At 36.7% G+C, this 22,382-nt stretch overlaps 1 protein-coding gene across 1 annotated transcript; it reads right to left on the bottom strand.

The window, feature by feature from the left end:
• Positions 1-1,058: 1,058 nt before the first annotated feature.
• Positions 1,059-2,374, bottom strand: LOC139850363 (F-box/kelch-repeat protein At3g23880-like). Its single transcript, XM_071839946.1, has 2 exons — positions 1,251-2,374; positions 1,059-1,092 (listed from the first exon to the last, which is right to left on the bottom strand). The coding sequence occupies exons 1-2, from the start codon at positions 2,316-2,318 to the stop codon at positions 1,084-1,086; spliced, it is 1,077 nt and encodes a 358-aa protein (XP_071696047.1). The 5' UTR covers positions 2,319-2,374; the 3' UTR covers positions 1,059-1,083.
• Positions 2,375-22,382: the final 20,008 nt, after the last annotated feature.

Raw genomic sequence — 22,382 nt, 5'->3', positions numbered from 1 at the left:
AAGAAAACGAAAGAGTAACAGAATGGGTAGCCCACAAACTATGTAAAACAACCACATGGTAGCCACTGATAGAGCAGACTTGAATAAACAAGCAGTGCGGTGGAGAGGCTGCGGTGCTGAGAACTCGGCGACAAAGCGACCGGACCAATGCCCATTTCGCCCTAAACATGACATCTCCTATGGCCAATGGGAACAACAGTTCGCGGGAAAAACGAATCACAACACGTTCTCAGCCTATTCCCGAGCGACTAAAATCATCCACATCAATGGAGCGAGGGTTGGACATCCATTCGTCCCATTCAAGTTGGATCTTTTTACATCTATTTGAGATCTGAGTTTGAGAAAGTGGCAACATTTCTATTTTTCCAAATCATATATACCGTGACCCACTCAATTGCTTGCCACAATTGCTTGCCCAAAAGTGAACAGAACGAGATAACGTTACCCAAAAAAGCTTCGGCCATGGTGAAGTAGGGTGGACCAATATTCCACCAATTGAATATGTGAACCCAAGTATCAAACGCTACTTTGCACAAAAAAATCGAGTGCTCAACTGATTCAAGGTCATTATTTTCGGTTAGCTCACTCACAAAACTCCTCACGCATGAGGATTTAAACATCGCTCCTTCTGTCACTAGTACCATTCGCAATAATCTCGTTCCACTAAAAGTGGAACTTTTTAAGCTTATTATAATTATAAATATAAATATAATATAATATAATCAAACATACAAGGCCTGGGTACTGTAGCGGATGTCACTATTATGAGAAGGAACAATCAGAGAAGATAACAAGTTATCTTTCGGCCCAAGCCAACCATAGCCGAAATCCACAACTCAATAACCTAAAAGATGAAAAATAATCCTATCAAACTAGCATGACCACTGTATATAATAAGTATTCTCTCAGATCCTTCTAGACAAATAACTAACATAATCAATCCTGACCATCCATCTTACTCATCTCAGCTTTCTTCTTCTTGGAATCTTCCATTTAGAGGGCTGCATTGGCCTTTTGGGCTGGATTCAGGAGGTGATGGGTCGATCTCTATCACCACGGGAGCTAGCTGGAGGAAGATGTTCCTTAATTAACCTGAAAATACAAAACAGAAGATCATTCAAAATAGTTGCAATGTAAGGACAAGGATAAAAAAAAAAACATGATTTATTAGCGATATACACAATCAATCATCAATCATAATGTAGTAGAAAAAGAAGCATTCATAATGATTAAAAAAAAAAAAAAAACACCTTATCCTTCTTCTTTTGTGCCTTCCTCTTCCTCTTTCTAATTTTAGACACATCCCTGTTGTTATTGTTCTTTTTCTTTGGTTTCACATTGAGGGGAGATACAAGAGACTTGACAAATATAGGGGCACCAATAGTAAACCAACTCTGCCACGACAGATCTACATCTCCTTTATCATTTTTACATAAATGCCAATTGTTGTTTGGGAAGCAATTGAGTGTGTATGCAGTAGTGGCAGCAGCATACTTATTACCTTCATAATTACGTGGAAGCAGTTGCCAACAACCATGGTTTCTCATCACCCATGTGTGGCAATGATTAGCATTAATATTATAGTAACGAAATATGCATAGACATTCTTCAAACATCCCCAACATGTTTTCATTATCACATACATATTTCGAGTCTTCGGGTTGAGGAATTTCTTTGAATTTCTCTAGAGATAAATCGAAAGAAAGAATGATTGTCTTTTTGTTCTTCATATCATCCACAAACCAATGAAGCGCCCCTTCATATAAAAATCCCGAAAAACGAAGACGAGTATTATAAGTTAAACAATTGTTATCGGTAACGAGTTTCCATTTATTTGATTTTAATGATAATACTTGAAACTCCATATGATACTCGGATCGATTATAGCCGACAACAACTTTGTAATCGTCGGTAGAAGAATCATAACCAAAACCCCAACATAGTTTTGTCCTATTCTTGTAAGGAAGCATTGGCAGATTTCGAACCTCTCGAGTAGAAGGATTAGTTACTAAAAACTCAGCTGAATAGGGAGAGATGCAAACAAGGCCGTTACAGGAACCAACCATCATAAAACAACGCAACTTATCATCATTTTCAGTCATATGATTGATTTCCAAATGTAATTGAATTCTTAAGTATCCATGTTCACGATTGCTATTGCAGCTACGTTTTAGATGAACTTTAACAAAATATTTAGTCGAAATCATATTATACCATGACTTACAAACACTCTTGCATCGGAGAACATCTTCTACATCCAATCTTACAAGAATCGCCTCCACCACATCCATGTCCAATCTTAGAAGTATCGCCTCCATTGAAGAAGATAGAAGGCTTTCTAGGGTTTATGACGAGGATATGGGGATTCGTCGAAGCTTTGGGAATTCTTGTAATTTCTGAATCCAGCTCCGGCGGTATATTTATAATCCAATGTTTTTATTGGACTTTAAAATTATTGGGCTTTAATATTTTAAAAATTAACCTTGTGCAAAATATAGTTTAGCCAAATATCCGTTTATCAATATTCAGTCTATGGGGAAGATTAACAGAAATAACTAGGAAAATTCTGGCCGGCCTGATGCGACGGAGCTTTTCGGGTTGCATATTCATATTTAACATAGCGTTATGTATTTACAAAATTAAAAACGTGTTGCTACGAGTATGGTTGGAAGCACGTGTTTAGTAACTAGTGTGCATAATGGACTCCACGTTTTTAGCGTAAAAAAAAAAGCATAAAAAAAGGAACAGAAAAATCGATACGATGTGGTTACTTTGGGTTATTTATTATACATGTATGTAAATGTATAAAAAATATCTCGATATATTTAGCATTTTTAAAAAACATTCCGTTTCGCGCTGTGTTCGTAAAATTATTTCAAGTTTAACGGTTATTTTGGAAAAATTTAACTCGAAGCGAGCGGAAAGATGTGGCCCGTTAAAAGTTTGGGTGAATTTTGCTTAAATTTTTTTAATTAAATAATAATTTTACAGTTTTTACCCCTGGAAAATTGACATATGTTTTGGTTCGACAAATGTTAATGTGTTGTGATTCATCGTGTCTGATTTCTAGGGTTTCAATCTTGAAAACCATAAAATCAACAAATTAGGGTTTCTTCAAACCCTAATATGGTTCATTCGTTGTTGCCACCTTTCTGATTTCTTACTACCATCGCCGTTCTACAAAAAGAAGTCACGCGTTTATTCCTGTGTTTTTTTTTCTTTTCTTCACCGTTTATTGAATTGATCACTACTTTCAACTCTTGATCTCGATCCTTTAGATCTATGAATACCCGATCAAGCGTAGTTTGATCTTTGACCATATTATACTACTATGTATTTCTTTATCCCTTACATGTTACCTGACTAGTAGTCAGTCGTTTGATGGTTGGTTTTTCTTCCTTTACAGCCTTACAGGTGTTTAGATAGTGATTTATACTGTTTGTGTGTTTTACCACTTTAAACTACATGCTAATTGATTTACTGCTTTAAACTGTATGTTATTTGATTCTCTGTTCTAGGTCATTTATTGTTGTTTTCTGTTTGTGTTGTCATCATGAGTGAAACTGGTGGTAGTAGTCATGCTGCTACTAAGATTAGCTCTCTTGAGTTCAATGACCCTTTGTACCTTCACTCTAGTGACACATCTGGTGCTTCATTTATTGCTTAAAAGTTAAAAGGGACTGAAAATTACAATGTTTGGAGTTATGCTATAAAATTGGCTTTACAAACTAAAAACAAAGTAGGGTTTATAAATGGTTGTCGTCTTAGATTTCAATATGAAGATGATGATGTACTTTTAAGTCAATGGGATAGGTGTAATTGTGGTACTGTCCTGGATATTGGTGTCTTTAACTGAAGAAGTCTATAATTGACAAAAAAATTTCTAAAATTGCAGAAGTTGTTTGGCAAGAATTAAAGGAAACATTAGATAAACCCTAATCTTCATTGTATAGCAGTGAAAATAGAGTACATAAAGTGTGGGAATGATTGTGTAGTTGAACAGAAGTCAGAAGCTGAGCTGGGCTTAGTGCGCTCAGCGCACACCTAAGAGTGCGCGTGGCGCACTCTCTACTGTAGCCGGATTCAGGTCTTTTATTCAGATATTTTGATGGGTATTTTGGTAATTTCATCTGTGGACGAGTTAAAGGTCAGTAGGTCAGTTTGTGGAGTATCATTCACTCCATTTTCAACAACCTTATCTTCTTCACTTTAATTTTAGAGAGAGAGTGTGATTTCTTGAGTGAGAAAGCTTAAATCCAAGAGGAAGAAGTTGTTCTCGGGCTAAAGTGCGGGCATTAAAGTCGTTCATCTACTCACTAGCTACGTTGTGGTTGTAGTGGTAAGCTCTAATCTTGATTTCCTTGTTTTAAATTTGTGTAAGGGTTAGGGTTTGGGATAGTGATGAACATAAAACCCATATTTGATGATTTTGGGTGTTCTTGGGTAAGATTGAGTCATGAAGACTCAATGGTAACTAACCTAGGGTTTCAAAGTGGTAATTGATGTTTATGAGTCCTAATTGGTTAGTTAATTACTAGCACACCTAGCTAATTGGTAAATGGATGTTAGTCGGGTTAGTGGATGACCCGAAATGGGTGTGTTGACTTTAAATGAGTCAAAGGGGTTAATGATTGACCTAGTTGGGGATTATGGGTATGAATTACCCTATGTTATAGTTAGTGTTGTTGGACCTTAATCACTAGCTTATAAGTGATTAATGGTGGTCTTGACCCTTTAAGGGCGGTTTTGGTGAAAATGGGGCATTTAATGCATTAAGTCATTAAATGCACATAAGTGAATTGTTGGTATTTAGTCCAACTAGTTTATGTGTTGATTGAAGTACTTATTATATTAGGTACTTTGCTTTGAAGCTTGCGGAAGTATAAAACCGTCACCGAATCGTTAAGGTGAGTGGAATAATTATATGCGTAGGTATATAATGTATTTATTTGTTGTAGCGTGAGATGTGAAGTGTCGAGGTGCTAAGACACCACGTTTCACGTGATGAGTGAAGCATCGAGGTGTTAAGATGCCACTCGAGGTGAAGCATCGAGGTGTTAAGATGCCACCTAGGAGTGAAGAGTCGAGGTGTTAAGACGCCACTCCGTAATAAAGGGTGAAGTGTCGAGGTGTTAAGACGCCACCCGAGGGTGAAGTATCGAGGTGTTAAGATGCCACCCGGGGGTTAGTGATACGAGGTGCTAAGTACACTAATGGATGTTGTGAACTCCGATGGCCTTTCGCGAGCGCCATTCCCTTGTACGATTGGTTAACCATGGTTATTGTGTTGTAAGCGAAAGCATGTTATGTTGTTTGAGTTATATATATTTATGCGATTGATATGCTAGCTTGTGGTATTAGAGGTTGGTAGCCTTGTATTGATGATAAGCGAATTGTGTTGCTAGCATGTATGCGGTATGTGTATGAGTGTTTGCAAGTAGGTATATTATATATGTATGTGTATAATAATTGCATTCACTAAGCTTTGCTTACCCTCTCGTTGTTTATCTTTTTATAGGCTCCGGCGTTGACAAGGGTAAGGGCATTCGATTGGATTAGAGATCCCGCTTGTTGTTTAGGGGACGCTTTTTGGATGTGATAGCTTTTGGAGTTTGACCGAGACTTGGGTAGTTTAACCCCAAACACCATGCTCATAGTGTCATTTGAAAATTAAACTAGTGTGGTCGAAACTCATGATTTGTACGAATCTCATAAAATGGCCGATGTGGGCCCCGTTTTGTAAAAATTATTTTATGTTTGAATCGTATGAGTTTTTCATATTAGAACATGTTGTGAAAAGCGTTTCGTCTAATTATGTCGGGAAGTGGGAGATCTTTATTTGAAAATTTGCAAAACCGGACAGAACTGATTGGGGGCCTGTGCGTGTGGCGCACTCCACTGTTATAAAAAAAAATTGTTCGCGTGTTCGGTTGGTTATTGGTTTGGGTTGTTACAAGTGGTATCAGAGCATGGTCTAAGGGATTTAGGCGACTTGAGATAGGTGCCTAGACTTACACTTTATTTGTGTATGCGCTTTATGCGGGACTTGTAGGAGACGGGTCGGACCGGGAGTGGATTAGTGCTTAGGTTTATGTGAATTAACCTTGCACTAACTGTTTTGTGTTGTTTTAGCAATCATTAAGCGAGATAGACGTTGTACTAGCGAATTAATGCGACGTGATCGCGTAACAATGATTAGCTACCATTGTTACGGGTTCAAATCGTGTCAAACAAGCGATGTACGACGATTGTTGAGCAAGATGGGGTAGTGTGGTGTATACGTATATACATATGTGTTAAGTCCTTTCGTTTCGTTGCTTAATTTACTTCATTTTATAGAATGAAGATGAGAAATGGACACGACACCAATGACGGAAGTACGAGTGAGGACGTTGAACTCACGGCCAAGGTTGAGGCCATCTTTAAAAGGCTAAAAAAGGATTTTCATGACTATGTTCGAAAGGTTTTCCAAGAGTCGGTTGATGGACAAATAACCGAAATGATAAATGAGCGAATGAATGCCGCGATCGGGGAGGAATTAGAAGCTAGAAACATTCATCCTCGTGGTGAAGGGAGTGATGGTAACGGTGGGAATGGAAAGCGGGACTTCCATTACAAAAATTTCAAGGATACTCAACCCCCGATGTTTAATGGGGTACGAGATCCGTTGAAAAGCACATGTTGGATTTCCGATATCGAGGGAGCTTTCCGTACCGCGGAATGTCCTCCCGAGAAGAAGGCGAGGTATGGTTCTAGTATGTTGCGGGAAGTAGCTAAGTTGTGGTGGGATGATAAAATCAACTTATATGGTCAGGAGCAATGTATGAGTTTGACGTGGGAAGAGTTTAAGAAGCAATTTTTCAAAGAATACCGAACTTCTTCCGATCTTGATAGAATCCGGGACGAGTTGCACAATTTGCAACAAGGTTCAATGGACTTGGTTACTCTCAAGTATACCTTCTTGGCAAAGACTCGTTTTTGTCCGGAATATGTTGGTGATGATCACAAGCTAATGAAAGATTTCTACCGTACCATGAATGATGAGTTCAAGGGTAAGATTAGTCGAGGAGCGGCTAAGTCTTTTGATGAGTTATTTGAGTTGGCTCGGGGTTTTGAGCCGGAGGTTCCAAGGAAAAGTGACTTCACTTTTTCTAAAAGAAAGTTTGAAGGTTCTAGTCATTCTAACTTTTCAAACAAGAAGAACAAGAACAAGAAGGGTTCCGAAAGTGTCAATAGCGTGAAGAAGGGCGCTTCCGGTGGTTTTTCTTTTACGTGCTACAATTGTGGGCAAGCGGGTTATATGGCTCGTGATTGTCCGAAACCATCTTCCGGAAACAAGCTCACTTGTTTTAAATGCGGTAAAGAAGGGCATAAGAAGCCGGAGTGTCCCGATTTGTGAAACGCTAATGTAAAGCGTCTAGAGAAGGCGGCGGGTACGGCTAGGGGTCGCAACTATTTGATGACGAATGATGAAGCCAAGCAATCCAACGAAGTTGTCTCAGGTACTTTTATGGTTAACTCTAATCCGGCAAGAATTCTATTTGATAGCGGTGCAAATTTTTCGTTTGTGTCTCCAAAATTTGTGCCTAAACTTAATAGACCGTTAGCTAAGTTAAGTCGTCCGGTAGAAGTCGAAATAGCAGACGGCAAAACGGTGCTAGTTGTTGATGTGTATAAAAATTGTGATGTTGTGTTTGGTGCCGAAAACTTTAAAATTGATCTCATCCCGATGACTTTGGGTGATTTTGATATCGTTGTTGGTATGGATTGGCTCGATCATAATAGAGCCGATATTGCATGCCATGAAAAATTTATTCGTGTGAAGACCCCAAGTGGGGGAGAGTTAATTATTCACGGTGATAAACGAAGAAGACTTGTGCCGATATGCACTTTTGCACGGGCACGTCATTTTTTTGTTAGTGGTGGCATGGCTTTTCTTGCCCATGTTATTCATACTCGAGATGAGCCACCATCCATTCGTGAAATTCCGGTGGTAAGTGAATTTGAAGACGTTTTTCCGGGTGAGTTACCGGGTGTTCCGGCGGAAAGACAAGTTGAATTTCGCATTGAGTTGGTTCCGAGAGCTACTCCCATTGCTAAAACTCCTTATCGTTTAGCACCAACGGAAATGCAAGAGTTGTTAAATCAAACCCAAGAGTTGTTTGAAAAGGGTTTCATTCGACCGAGTGCTTTGCCATGGGGCGTTCCGGTTTTATTCGTGAAGAAGAAGGATGGTAGTATGCGGATGTGCATCGATTATCGGGAGTTGAACAAAGTGACGGTCAAGAATCATTATCCATTTCCTAGGATTGACGATTTATTTGACCAACTCCAAGGTGCAACGTATTTCTCTAAAATCGACCTACAGTCCGACTATCACCAAATGCGGGTCCGTGAGGAAGATATTGAGAAAACAGCTTTACGAACGCGTTATGGGCATTTTGAGTTTGTAGTTATGCCTTTTGGTCTTACGAATGCACCGGCGGAATTCATGGACCTTATGAACCGAGTGTGCCAACCTATGTTGGACAAGTCGGTAATTGTGTTCATTGACGACATACTTGTCTATTCGAAAAGTATGAAGGAACATGAACATCATTTGAGGGGTATGTTAAAGACGTTGCGGAAGGAGAAGTTGTATGCTAAATTCTCCAAATGTGAATTTTGGCTAAGGGAAGTTCAATTCCTTGGCCATATCGTGAACGAAAATGGTATTCAAGTAGACCCGGGGAAGATTGAGACGGTAAAGAGTTGGGGACGACCGACTATGCCTACAAAAATCCAAAGTTTTCTCGGATTGGCTGGTTATTATCGTTGGTTTATCCAAGAATTTTCTAAGATCGCTTCTTCATTGACGAAATTGACGAGGAAGAACGCGAGGTTTAATTGGGAGAACGAGCAAGAAATTGCTTTTCAATTGTTAAAAGAGAAGTTATGTCAAGCTCCGGTGTTAGTGTTGCCGGAAGGGGTAGAAGACATGACGGTTATTGTGATGCTTCTTTAAATGGGCTCGGGTGTGTTCTAATGCAAAGAGGTAAAGTCATCGCTTACGCCTCTCGACAATTAAAGGAAGACGAGACAAGATATCCGACTCATGATCTTGAGTTGGCGGCGGTTGTGCATGCATTGAAAATTTGGCGTCATTACTTGTATGGTGTCAAGAGTACGATTTATTCGGATCATAAGAGTTTGAAACATCTCTTTAACCAACGAGATTTGAATTATCGTCAACGTAGGTGGATGGATGTGGTGAAAGATTATGATTGTGAAATACTTTATCATCCGGGCAAGGCGAATGTGGTCGCGAATGCGTTAAGTCGAAAGAGTCACCACCCGGCGTTACGATTAGGATTGTTACGTATGATTATTACTAACGATTTTCTTGAAAAACTTGGTGTGATTCAAATTGAAGCTTACGTTCACAACAAGCATGCGGAACAAATTGTGGGGCAATCAGAATTCATTACTATGGGTTTGCGTGGTTTGTTGTCTTTTCAAGGAAGAGTGTGGGTGCCTAAGATGGGGGATTTAGACGAGTGCTACTTGATGAAGCACATAAGTCAAAGTATTCCATTCATCCGGGCGCGACGAAAATGTATCTCGATTTGAGAAAGGATTATTGGTGGCCGGGCATGAAACGTGATGTTGTTAAGTATGTTGAGCAATGTGTCACGTGTTTGCAAGTTAAAGCCGAACACCAAAAGCCGTATGGTAAGTTACAACCGTTAGAAATCCCGAAGTGGAAATGGGAGCACATTACCATGGATTTTATCACAAAGTTACCAAAGACGGCGAGAACCCAATTTGATTCAATTTGGGTGATAGTTGACCGATTGACAAAAAGTGCTTTGTTTCTTCCCATTCGGGAAGCGATATCGTCGGAAACTTTGGCTAAGTTGTTTATCAAGGAAGTGATAGCGAGACACGGGGTTCCTATATCTATTATTTCGGATCGGGATACCCTTTTCACATCTCAGTTTTGGGAGAATTTTCACGAAGATATGGGTACACAATTGAAATTGAGCATGGCGTATCATCCTCAAACGGACGGTCAAACCGAACGTACGAATCAAACTTTGGAGGATATGTAACGGGCGTGTATTTTTAATTTCGGTGGTAGTTGGGATGAGCACTTGCCTTTGGTGGAATTCTCGTACAATAATAGTCCCTCTTGTCATGCGGCTTGGATCGCGAGGACGCGCTCCGATTCAAGTGGGGAAGAGTTGTAAGACCCTAATCTTCATTGTACAGCAGTGTAAATAGAGTACATAAAGTGTGGGAATGATTGTGCAGTTGAACAGAAGTCAGAAGCTGAGCTGGGCTTAGTGCGCTCAGCGCACACCTAAGAGTGCGCGTGGCGCACTCTCTACTGTAGCCGGATTCAGCTCTTTTATTCAGATATTTTGATGGGTATTTTGGTAATTTCATATGTGGACGAGTTAAAGGCCAGTAGGTCAGTTTGTGGAGTATCATTCACTCCATTTTCAACAACCTTATCTTCTTCACTTTAATTTTAGAGAGAGAGTGTGATTTCTTGAGTGAGAAAGCTTAAATCCAAGAGGAAGAAGTTGTTCTCGGGCCAAAGTGCGGGTATTAAAGTCGTTCATCTACTCACTAGCTACGTTGTGGTTGTAGTGGTAAGCTCTAATCTTGATTTCCTTGTTTTAAATTTGTGTAAAGGTTAGGTTTTGGGATAGTGATGAACATAAAACCCATATTTGATGATTTTGGGTTTTCTTGGGTAAGATTGAGTCATGAAGACTCAATGGTAACTAACCTAGGGTTTCAAAGTGGTAACTGATGATAATCTAAAATCTAAAATATCAAATAATGATAATCTAAAATATCCTGTTTACACACGACCATTACATAATGGTTTACAATACAAATATGTTACAACAAAATAAGTTTTTTAAATGCAGTTTTTACACAATATCATACAAGCATGGACTCCAAATCTCGTCCTTATTTAAGTATGCGACAGCGGAAGCTCTTAATAATCACCTGAGAATAAACATGCTTAAAACGTCAACAAAAATGTTGGTGAGTTATAGGTTTAACCTATATGTATCAAATCGTAACAATAGACCACAAGATTTCATATTTCAATACACATCCCATACGTAGAGATAAAAAATCATTCATATGGTGAACACCTGGTAACCGACATTAACAAGATGCATATATATAAGAATATCCCCATCATTCCGGGACACCTTCGGATATGATTTAAATTTCGAAGTACTAAAGCATCCGGTACTTTGGATGGGGTTTGTTAGGCCCAATAGATCTATCTTTAGGATTCGTGTCAATTAGGGTGTCTGTTCCCTAATTCTTAGATTACCAGACTTAATAAAAAGGGGCATATTCGATTTCGATAATTCAACCATAGAATGTAGTTTCACGTACTTGTGTCTATTTTGTAAATCATTTATAAAACCTGCATGTATTCTCATCCCAAAAATATTAGATTTTAAAAGTGGGACTATAACTCACTTTCACAGATTTTTACTTCATCGGGAAGTAAGACTTGACCACTGGTTGATTCACGAACCTATAACAATATATACATATATATCAAAGTATGTTTAAAATATATTTACAACACTTTTAATATATTTTGATGTTTTAAGTTTATTAAGTCAGCTGTCCTCGTTAGTAACCTACAACTAGTTATCCACAGTTAGATGTACAGAAATAAATCGATAAATATTATCTTGAATCAATCCACGACCCAGTGTATACGTATCTCAGTATTGATCACAACTCAAACTATATATATTTTGGAATCAACCTCAACCCTGTATAGCTAACTCCAACATTCACATATAGAGTGTCTATGGTTGTTCCGAAATATATATAGATGTGTTGACATGATAGGTCGAAACATTGTATACGTGTCTATGGTATCTCAAGATTACATAATATACAATACAAGTTGATTAAGTTATGGTTGGAATAGATTTGTTACCAATTTTCACGTAGCTAAAATGAGAAAAATTATCCAATCTTGTTTTACCCATAACTTCTTCATTTTAAATCCGTTTTGAGTGAATCAAATTGCTATGGTTTCATATTGAACTCTATTTTATGAATCTAAACAGAAAAAGTATAGGTTTATAGTCGGAAAAATAAGTTACAAGTCGTTTTTGTAAAGGTAGTCATTTCAGTCGAAAGAACGACGTCTAGATGACCATTTTAGAAAACATACTTCCACTTTGAGTTTAACCATAATTTTTGGATATAGTTTCATGTTCATAATAAAAATCATTTTCTCAGAATAACAACTTTTAAATCAAAGTTTATCACAGTTTTTAATTAACTAACCCAAAACAGCCCGCGGTGTTACTACGACGGCGTAAATCCGGTTTTACGGTGTTTTTCGTGTTTCCAGGTTTTAAATCATTAAGTTAGCATATCATATAGATATAGAACATGTGTGTAGTTAATTTTAAAAGTCAAGTTAGAAGGATTAACTTTTGTTTGCGAACAAGTTTAGAATTAACTAAACTATGTTCTAGTGATTACGAGTTTAAACCTTCGAATAAGATAGTTTTATATATATGAATCGAATGATGTTATGAACATCATTACTACCTCAAGTTTAGTATTTAAACCTACTGGAAGTGACAAGAAATGATCTAGCTTCAAAGGATCTTGGATGGCTTGAAAGTTCTTGAAGTAGGATCATGACACAAAAACAAGTTCAAGTAAGATTTTTATTCGAATTAAGATAGTTTATAGTTATAGAAATTGAATCAAAGTTTGAATATGAATATTACCTTAAATACGAAAGATAACCTACTGTATATAACAAAGGTTTCTTGATCTTATATGATTACTTGGAATGGATTAGAAAGCTTGGAAGTAAATTAGTAAACTTGAAGGGATTTTTGAAGTGTTCTTGAAGTGTTCTTCCTATGATGATTATAGCTTGATTCTTGAAGTGATTTTTGATGAAGATGATGATTAACTACTGGAAAAATAAGTTCATAATAGTGTGTGTGTGTGTGTTGAGAGAGAATTAGAAAGAGAATTGGAAGTGAAATGGAGTGAATGATGAGTGGTAATTGGTGAGTGGTGAGTGGGGTTAAAAGGAGTTCTAGTTAGTTGACTAGCTCATGGTAGAAGTTAAAATTGATTAGTCATACATGACATAATAAAGAGTGGAATCCCATGCTAGTTCCTATTGGTATATACTCATAGTAAGTACGTTTTGAAGCTGTGTATAATACGGGTAAGAATACGACTAGAATTCTTGATGAAAGAAAAGAATGGAAAAGTAACTGTAACCATTTTCCTTAAGTATGAGTGTTTTGATATATGTCTTAAAGTCTTCCAAAAGTATTTTAATACATCTAAATACACTACATGTATATACATTTTAACTGAGTCGTTAAGTCATCGTTAGTCGTTACATGTAAGTGTTGTTTTGAAACCTTTAAGTTAACGATCTCAATTAATGTTGTTAACCCATTGTTTATTATATCTAATGAGATGTTAAATTATTATATTATCATGATATTATGATATATTAATATATCTTAATATGATATATATACATTTAAATGTCGTTACAACGATAATCGTTACATATATGTCTCGTTTCGAAATCCTTAAGTTAGTAGTCTTGTTTATATGTATATAACTCATTGTTAATATACTTATGGAGATACTTACTTATCATAATCTCATGTTAACCATATGTATACCCATATATATATCGTCATGTCGTTTTTACAAGTTTTAACTTTCGTGAATCGCCAGTCAACTTGGGTGGTCAATTGTCTATATGAAACATATTTCAATTAATCAAGTCTTAACAAGTTTAATTGCTTAACATTTTGGAAACATTTAATCATGTAAATATCAATCTCAATTAATATATATAAACATGGAAAGGTTCGGGTCACTACAATTCACATGTTAAAAATATATAGTTTCCAACAAAATTTGTTAAGCAATCATTTTTCAAGTAAACACGGTCGAAGTCCAGACTCACTAATGCATCCTAACAAACTCAATAAGACACACTAATGCAAAATTCTGGTTCTCTAAGACCAACGCTCGGATACCAACTGAAATGTCCCGTTCTTATTGATTAAAAATGTTCCATATTAATTGATTTCGTTGCGAGGTTTTGACCTCTATATGAGACGTTTTTCAAAGACTGCATTCATTTTTAAAACAAACCATAACCTTTATTTCATAAATAAAGGTTTAAAAAGCTTTACGTAGATTATCAAATAATGATAATCTAAAATATCCTGTTTACACACGACCATTACATAATGGTTTACAATACAAATATGTTACATCGAAATCAGTTTCTTGAATGCAGTTTTTACACAATATCATACAAACATGGACTCCAAATCTTGTCCTTATTTTAGTATGCAACAGCGGAAGCTCTTAGTATTCACCTGAGAATAAACATGCTTTAAACGTCAACAAAAATATTGGTGAGTTATAGGTTTAACCTATATATATCAAATCGTAACAATAGACCACAAGATTTCATATTTCAATACACATCCCATACATAGAGATAAAAATCATTCATATGGTGAACACCTGGTAACCGACATTAACAAGATGCATATATAAGAATATCCCCATCATTCCGGGACATCCTTCGGATATGATATAAATTTCGAAGTACTAAAGTATCCGGTACTTTGGATGGGGTTTGTTAGGCCCAATAGATCTATCTTTAGGATTCGCGTCAATTAGGGTGTCTGTTCCCTAATTCTTAGATTACCAGACTTAATAAAAAAGGGGCATATTCGATTTCGATAATTCAACCATAGAATGTAGTTTCACGTACTTGTGTCTATTTTGTAAATCATTTATAAAACCTGCATGTATTCTCATCTCAAAAATATTAGATTTTAAAAGTGGGACTATAACTCACTTTCACAGATTTTTACTTCGTCGGGAAGTAAGACTTGGCCACTGTTGATTCACGAACCTATAACAATATATACATATATATCAAAGTATGTTCAAAATATATTTACAACACTTTTAATATATTTTGATATTTTAAGTTTATTAAGTCAGCTTTCCTCGTTAGTAATCTACAACTAGTTGTCCACAGTTAGATGTACAGAAATAAATCGATAAATATTATCTTGAATCAATCCACGACCCAGTGTATACGTATCTCAGTATTGATCACAACTCAAACTATATATATTTTGGAATCAACCTCAACCCTGTATAGCTAACTCCAACATTCACATATAGAGTGTCTATGGTTGTTCCGAAATATATATAGATGTGTCGACATGATAGGCCGAAACATTGTATACGTGTCTATGGTATCTCAAGATTACATAATATACAATACAAGTTGATTAAGTTATGGTTGGAATAGATTTGTTACCAATTTTCACGTAGCTAAAATGAGAAAAATTATCCAATCTTGTTTTACCCATAACTTCTTCATTTTAAATCCGTTTTGAGTGAATCAAATTGCTATGGTTTCATATTGAACTCTATTTTATGAATCTAAACAGAAAAAGTATAGGTTTATAGTCGAAAAAATAAGTTACAAGTTGTTTTTGTAAAGGTAGTCATTTCATTCGAAAGAACGACGTCTAGATGACCATTTTAGAAAACATACTTCCACTTTGAGTTTAACCATAATTTTTGGATATAGTTTCATGTTCATAATAAAAATCATTTTCTCAGAATAACAACTTTTAAATCAAAGTTTATCATAGTTTTTAATTAACTAACCCAAAACAGCCCGCGGTGTTACTACGACTGCGTAAATCCGGTTTTACGGTGTTTTTCGTGTTTCCAGATTTTAAATCATTAAGTTAGCATATCATATAGATACAGAACATGTGTTTAGTTGATTTTAAAAGTCAAGTTAGAAGGATTAACTTTTATTTGCGAACAAGTTTAGAATTAACTAAACTATGTTCTAGTGATTACAAGTTTAAACCTTCGAATAAGATAGCTTTATATGTATGAATAGAATGATGTTATGAACATCATTACTACCTTAAGTTCCTTGGATAAACCTATTGGAAAAGAGAAAAATGGATCTAGCTTCAACGGATCCTTGGATGGCTCGAAGTTCTTGAAGCAGAATCATGACACGAAAACAAGTTCAAGTAAGATCATCACTTGAAATAAGATTGTTATAGTTATAGAAACTGAACCAAAGTTTGAATATGATTATTACCTTGTATTAGAATGATAACCTACTGTAATAAATAAAGATTTCTTGAGGTTGGATGATCACCTTACAAGATTGGAAGTGAGCTAGCAAACTTGAAAGTATTCTTGATTTTATGTAACTAGAACTTGTAGAATTTATGAAGAACACTTAGAACTTGAAGATAGAACTTGAGAGAGATCAATTAGATGAAGAAAATTGAAGAATGAAAGTGTTTGTAGGTGTTTTTGGTTGTTGGTGTATGGATTAGATATAAAGGATATGTAATTTTGTTTTCTTGTAAATAAGTCATGAATGATTACTCATATTTTTGTAATTTTATGAGATATTTCATGCTAGTTGCCAAATGATGGTTCCTACATGTGTTAGGTGACTCACATGGGCTGCTAAGAGCTGATCATTGGAGTGTATATACCAATAGTACATACATCTAAAAGCTGTGTATTGTACGAGTACGAATACTGGTGCATACGAGTAGAATTGTTGATGAAACTGAACGAGGATGTAATTGTAAGCATTTTTGTTAAGTAGAAGTATTTTGATAAGTGTATTGAAGTCTTTCAAAAGTGTATAAATACATATTAAAACACTACATGTATATACATTTTAACTGAGTCGTTAAGTCATCGTTAGTCGTTACATGTAAGTGTTGTTTTGAAACCTTTAGGTTAACGATCTTGTTAAATGTTGTTAACCCAATGTTTATAATATCAAATGAGATTTTAAATTATTATATTATCATGATATTATCATGTATGAATATCTCTTAGTATGATATATATACATTAAATGTCTTTACAACGATAATCGTTACATATATGTCTCGTTTAAAAATTATTAAGTTAGTAGTCTTGTTTTTACATATGTAGTTCATTGTTAATATACTTAATGATATGTTTACTTATCATAGTATCATGTTAACTATATATATATATCCATATATATGTCATCATATAGTTTTTACAAGTTTTATCGTTTGTGAATCACCGGTCAACTTGGGTGGTCAATTGACTATATGAAACATATTTCAATTAATCAAGTCTTAACAAGTTTGATTGCTTAACATGTTGGAAACATTTAATCATGTAAATATCAATCTCAATTAATATATATAAACATGGAAAAGTTCGGGTCACTACAGTGTAAGGGTTAGGTTTTGGGATAGTGATGAACATAAAACCCATATTTGATGATTTTGGGTGTTCTTGGGTAAGATTGAGTCTTAAATGGTAACTAACCTAGGGTTTCAAAGTGGTAATTGATGTTTATGAGTCCTAATTGGTTAGTTAATTACTAGCACACCTAGCTAATTGGTAAATGGATGTTAGTCGGGTTAGTGGATGACCCGAAATGGGTGTGTTGACTTTAAATGAGTCAAAGGGGTTAATGATTAACCTAGTTGGGGATTATGGGTATGAATTACCCTAATTATGTTATAGTTAGTGTTGTTGGACCTTAATCACTAGCTTTTAAGTGATTAATGGTTGTCTTGACCCTTTAAGGGCGGTTTTGGTGAAAATGAGGCATTTAATGCATTAAGTCATTAAATGCACATAAGTGAATTGTTGGTATTTAGTCCAACTAGTTTATGTGTTGATTGAAGTACTTATTATATTAGGTACTTTGCTTTGAAGCTTGCGGAAGTATAAATCCGTCACCGAATCGTTAAGGTGAGTGGAATAATTATATGCGTAGGTATATAATGTATTTATTTGTTGTAGCATGAGATGTGAAGTGTCGAGGTGCTAAGACACCACGTTTCACGTGATGAGTGAAGCATCGAGGTGTTAAGATGCCACTCGAGGTGAAGCATCGAGGTGTTAAGATGCCACCTAGGAGTGAAGTGTCGAGGTGTTAAGACGCCACTCCGTAATAAAGGGTGAAGTGTCGAGGTGTTAAGACACCACCCGAGGGTGAAGTATCGAGGTGTTAAGATGCCACCCGGGGGTTAGTGATACGAGGTGCTAAGTACACTAATGGATGTTGTGAACTCCGATGGCCTTTCGCGAGCGCCATTCCCTTGTACGATTGGTTAACCATGGTTATTGTGTTGTAAGTGAAAGCATGTTATATTGTTTGAGTTATATATATTTATGCGATTGATATGCTAGCTTGTGGTATTGGAGGTTGGTAGCCTCGTATTGATGATAAGCGAATTGTGTTGCTAGCATGTATGCGGTATGTGTATGAGTGTTTGCAAGTAGGTATATTATATATATATGTGTATAATAATTGCATTCACTAAGCTTTGCTTACCCTCTCGTTGTTTATCTTTTTATAGGCTCCGACGTTGACAATGGTAAGGGCATTCGATTGGATTAGAGATCCCGCTTGTTGTTTAGGGGACGCTTTTGGGATGTGATAGCTTTTGGAGTTTGACCGAGACTTGGGTAGTTTAACCCCAAACACCATGCTCATAGTGTCGTTTGGAAATTAAACTAGTGTGGTCGAAACTCATGATTTGTACGAATCTCGTAAAACGGTCGATGTGGGCCCCGTTTTGTAAAACTTATTTTATGTTTGAATCGTATGAGTTTTTCATATTAGAACATGTTGTGAAAAGCGTTTCATCTAATTATGTCGGGAAGTGGGAGATCTTTATTTGAAAATTTACAAAACCGGACATAACTGATTGGGGGCCTGTGTGGGCCGCGTACCCTGAGGTGGTGCGCGTGGCGCACTCCACTGTTATAAAAAAAAAAATTTGTTCGCGTGTTCGGTTGGTTATTGGTTTGGGTTGTTACAAGTGGTATCAGAGCATGGTCTAAGGGATTTAGGTGACTTGAGATAGGTGCCTAGACTTAGACTTTATTTGTGTATGCGCTTTATGCGGGACTTGCAGGAGACGGGTCGGACCGGGAGTAGATTAGTGCTTAGGTTTATGTGAATTAACCATGCACTAACTGTTTTGTGTTGTTTTAGCAATCATCAAGCGAGATAGACATTGTACTAGCGAATTAATGCGACGTGATCGCGTAACAATGATTAGCTACCATTGTTACGGGTTCAAATCGTGTCAAACAAGCGATGTACGACGATTGTTGAGCAAGATGGGTAGTGTGGTGTATACGTATATACATATGTGTTAAGTCCTTTCGTTTCGTTGCTTAATTTACTTCGTTTTATAGAATGAAGATGAGAAATGGAAACGACACCAATGACGGAAGTACGAGTGAGGACGTTGAACTCACGGCCAAGGTTGAGGCCATCTTTAAAAGGCTAAAAAAGGATTTTCTTGACGATGTTCGAAAGGTTTTCCAAGAGTCGGTTGATGGACAAGTAACCGAAAAGATAAATGAGCGAATGAATGCCACGATCGAGGAGGCATTAGAAGCTAGAAACATTCATCCTCGTGGTGAAGGGAGTGATGGTAATGGTGGGAATGGAAGGCGGGACTTCCATTACAAAAATTTCAAGGATGCTCAACCCCCGATGTTTAATGGGGTACGAGATCCGTTGAAAAGCACATGTTGGATTTCCGATATCGAGGGAGCTTTCCGTACCGCGGAATGTCCTCCCGAGAAGAAGGCGAGGTATGGTTCTAGTATGTTACGGGAAGAAGCTAAGTTGTGGTGGGATGATAAAATCAACTTATATGGTGAGGAGCAATGTATGAGTTTGACGTGGGAAGAGTTTAAGAAGGAATTTTTCAAAGAATACCAAACTTCTTCCGATCTTGATAGAATCCGGGACGAGTTGCACAATTTGCAACAAGGTTCAATGGACTTGGTTACTCTCAAGTCTACCTTCTTGGCAAAGACTCGTTTTTGTCCGGAATATGTTGGTGACGGTCACAAGCTAATGAAAGATTTCTACCGTACCATGAATGATGAGTTCAAGGGTAAGATTAGTCGAGGAGCGGCTAAGTCTTTTGACGAGTTATTTGAGTTGGCTCAGGGTTTTGAGCCGGAGGTTTCAAGGAAAAGTGACTTCACTTTTTCTAAAAGAAAGTTTGAAGGTTCTAGTCATTCTAACTTTTCAAACAAGAAGAACAAGAACAAGAAGGGTTCCGAAAGTGTCAATAGCGTGAAGAAGGACGCTTCCGGTGGTTTTTCTTTTACGTGCTACAATTGTGGGCAAGCGGGTCATATGGCTCGTGATTGTCCGAAACCATCTTCCGGAAACAAGCTCACTTGTTTTAATTGTGGTAAAAAAGGGCATAAGAAGCCGGAGTGTCCCGATTTGCGAAACGATAATGTAAAGCGTCTAGAGAAGGCAGCGGGTACGGCTAGGGGTCGCAACTATTTGATGACGAATGATGAAGCCAAGCAATCCAACGAAGTTGTCTCAGGTACTTTATGGTTAACTCTAATCCGGCAAGAATTCTATTTGATAGCGGTGCAAATTTTTCGTTTGTGTCTCCAAAATTTGTGCCTAAACTTAATAGACCGTTAGCTAAGTTAAGTCGTCCGGTAGAAGTCGAAATAGCGGACGGCAAAACGGTGCTAGTTGTGGATGTGTGTAAAAATTGTGATGTTGTGTTTGGTGCCGAAAACTTTAAAATTGATCTCATCCCGATGACTTTGGGTGATTTTGATATCGTTGTTGGTATGGATTGGCTCGATCATAATAGAGCCGATATTGCATGCCATGAAAAATTTATTCGTGTGAAGACCCCAAGTGGGGGAGAGTTAATTATTCACGGTGATAAACGAAGAAGACTTGTGCCGATATGCACTTTTGCACGGGCACGTCGTTTTCTTGTTAGTGGTGGCATGGCTTTTCTTGCCCATGTTGTTGATACTCGAGATGAGCCACCATCCATTCGTGAAATTCCGGTGGTAAGTGAATTTGAAGACGTTTTTCCGGATGAGTTACCGGGTGTTCCGGCGGAAAGACAAGTTGAATTTCGCATTGTGTTGGTTCCGGGAGCTACTCCCATTGCTAAAACTCCTTATCGTTTAGCACCAACGGAAATGCAAGAGTTGTTAAATCAAACCCAAGAGTTGCTTGAAAAGGGTTTCATTCGACCGAGTGCTTCGCCATGGGGCGCTCCGGTTTTATTCGTGAAGAAGAAGGATGGTAGTATGCGGATGTGCATCGATTATCGGGAGTTGAACAAAGTGACGGTCAAGAATCGTTATCCATTGCCTAGGATTGATGATTTGTTTAACCAACTCCAAGGTGCGACGTATTTCTCTAAAATCGACCTACGGTCCAGCTATCACCAAATGCGGGTCCGTGAGGAAAATATTGAGAAAACGGCTTTTCGAACTCGTTATGGGCATTTTGAGTTTGTAGTTATGCCTTTTGGTCTTACGAATGCACCGGCAGCATTCATGGTGTAATGACCCGGAATTTTCCGACCAAATTATACTTATGAGATTAATATTTACATAAATTAAACTATACCAACATGATAAGCAATCCAAATTGTTGAGACTTGTGTTTTTGAAAAGAGTTTTACACAACGTTTGACCGTCTAATATGACCGATGATATCACGAACTATATAACATACGATAATTATACGTTTGTGTATATATATGTATTTATATATATTTAACATGATCTAAGGATGGTTTAACATCTCATTGTGTACTAATGACAATGAGTTATAAGTATATTTTGAAACTACTAACTTAAGTTTTCAAAACGATAACTATACGTAACATTCTTTGATATATATACTTATAATCTATAATGCTTATACATGTATCGTATATATAATATATTTAATCACTTTTTAAGGACTTAAATACATAAAACAATATAAGTATATTCACAAAAGATAGCTATATTTGAATTCTCGTTCCGTTTCCTCAAGATTTCTATACGTATATCTAGGGTATATGTACCAGTATCAAACCCAGCTTCTATACGTATTTACTATTGGTATATACACATCAAATCAACATCCTAATCAACATTATTACTGCCCTAGATATGAGGTAACTAGAATTTGTCAAGTAGTATGAATTATTAGTAAGAAAATAAAATTAGGAATCCTTTTCTTTCTTTATAAACTAAAAACGTTTTTATAAATGAACACCATTTCTTCACTCCATTTTCTCATACCTACACCCTCATTTCTCTCTCAAAATACTCCTAACTTCATACTTGATCATCTCCAAGCATTTTCCCCATCATTTAGCTTCAATTACATGCCTTAAACACCATAAGAAAACTCTTTCAAGAACATATCAAAATAACCACCCATTTGAAGAAGTTTACTTCCAACCTTTTGATCT

Source organism: Rutidosis leptorrhynchoides, chromosome 5 (assembly GCF_046630445.1).
Source record: "Rutidosis leptorrhynchoides isolate AG116_Rl617_1_P2 chromosome 5, CSIRO_AGI_Rlap_v1, whole genome shotgun sequence".
Lineage (NCBI taxonomy): Eukaryota > Viridiplantae > Streptophyta > Magnoliopsida > Asterales > Asteraceae > Rutidosis > Rutidosis leptorrhynchoides.
This window is presented reverse-complemented; position numbering and strand designations above follow the sequence as displayed.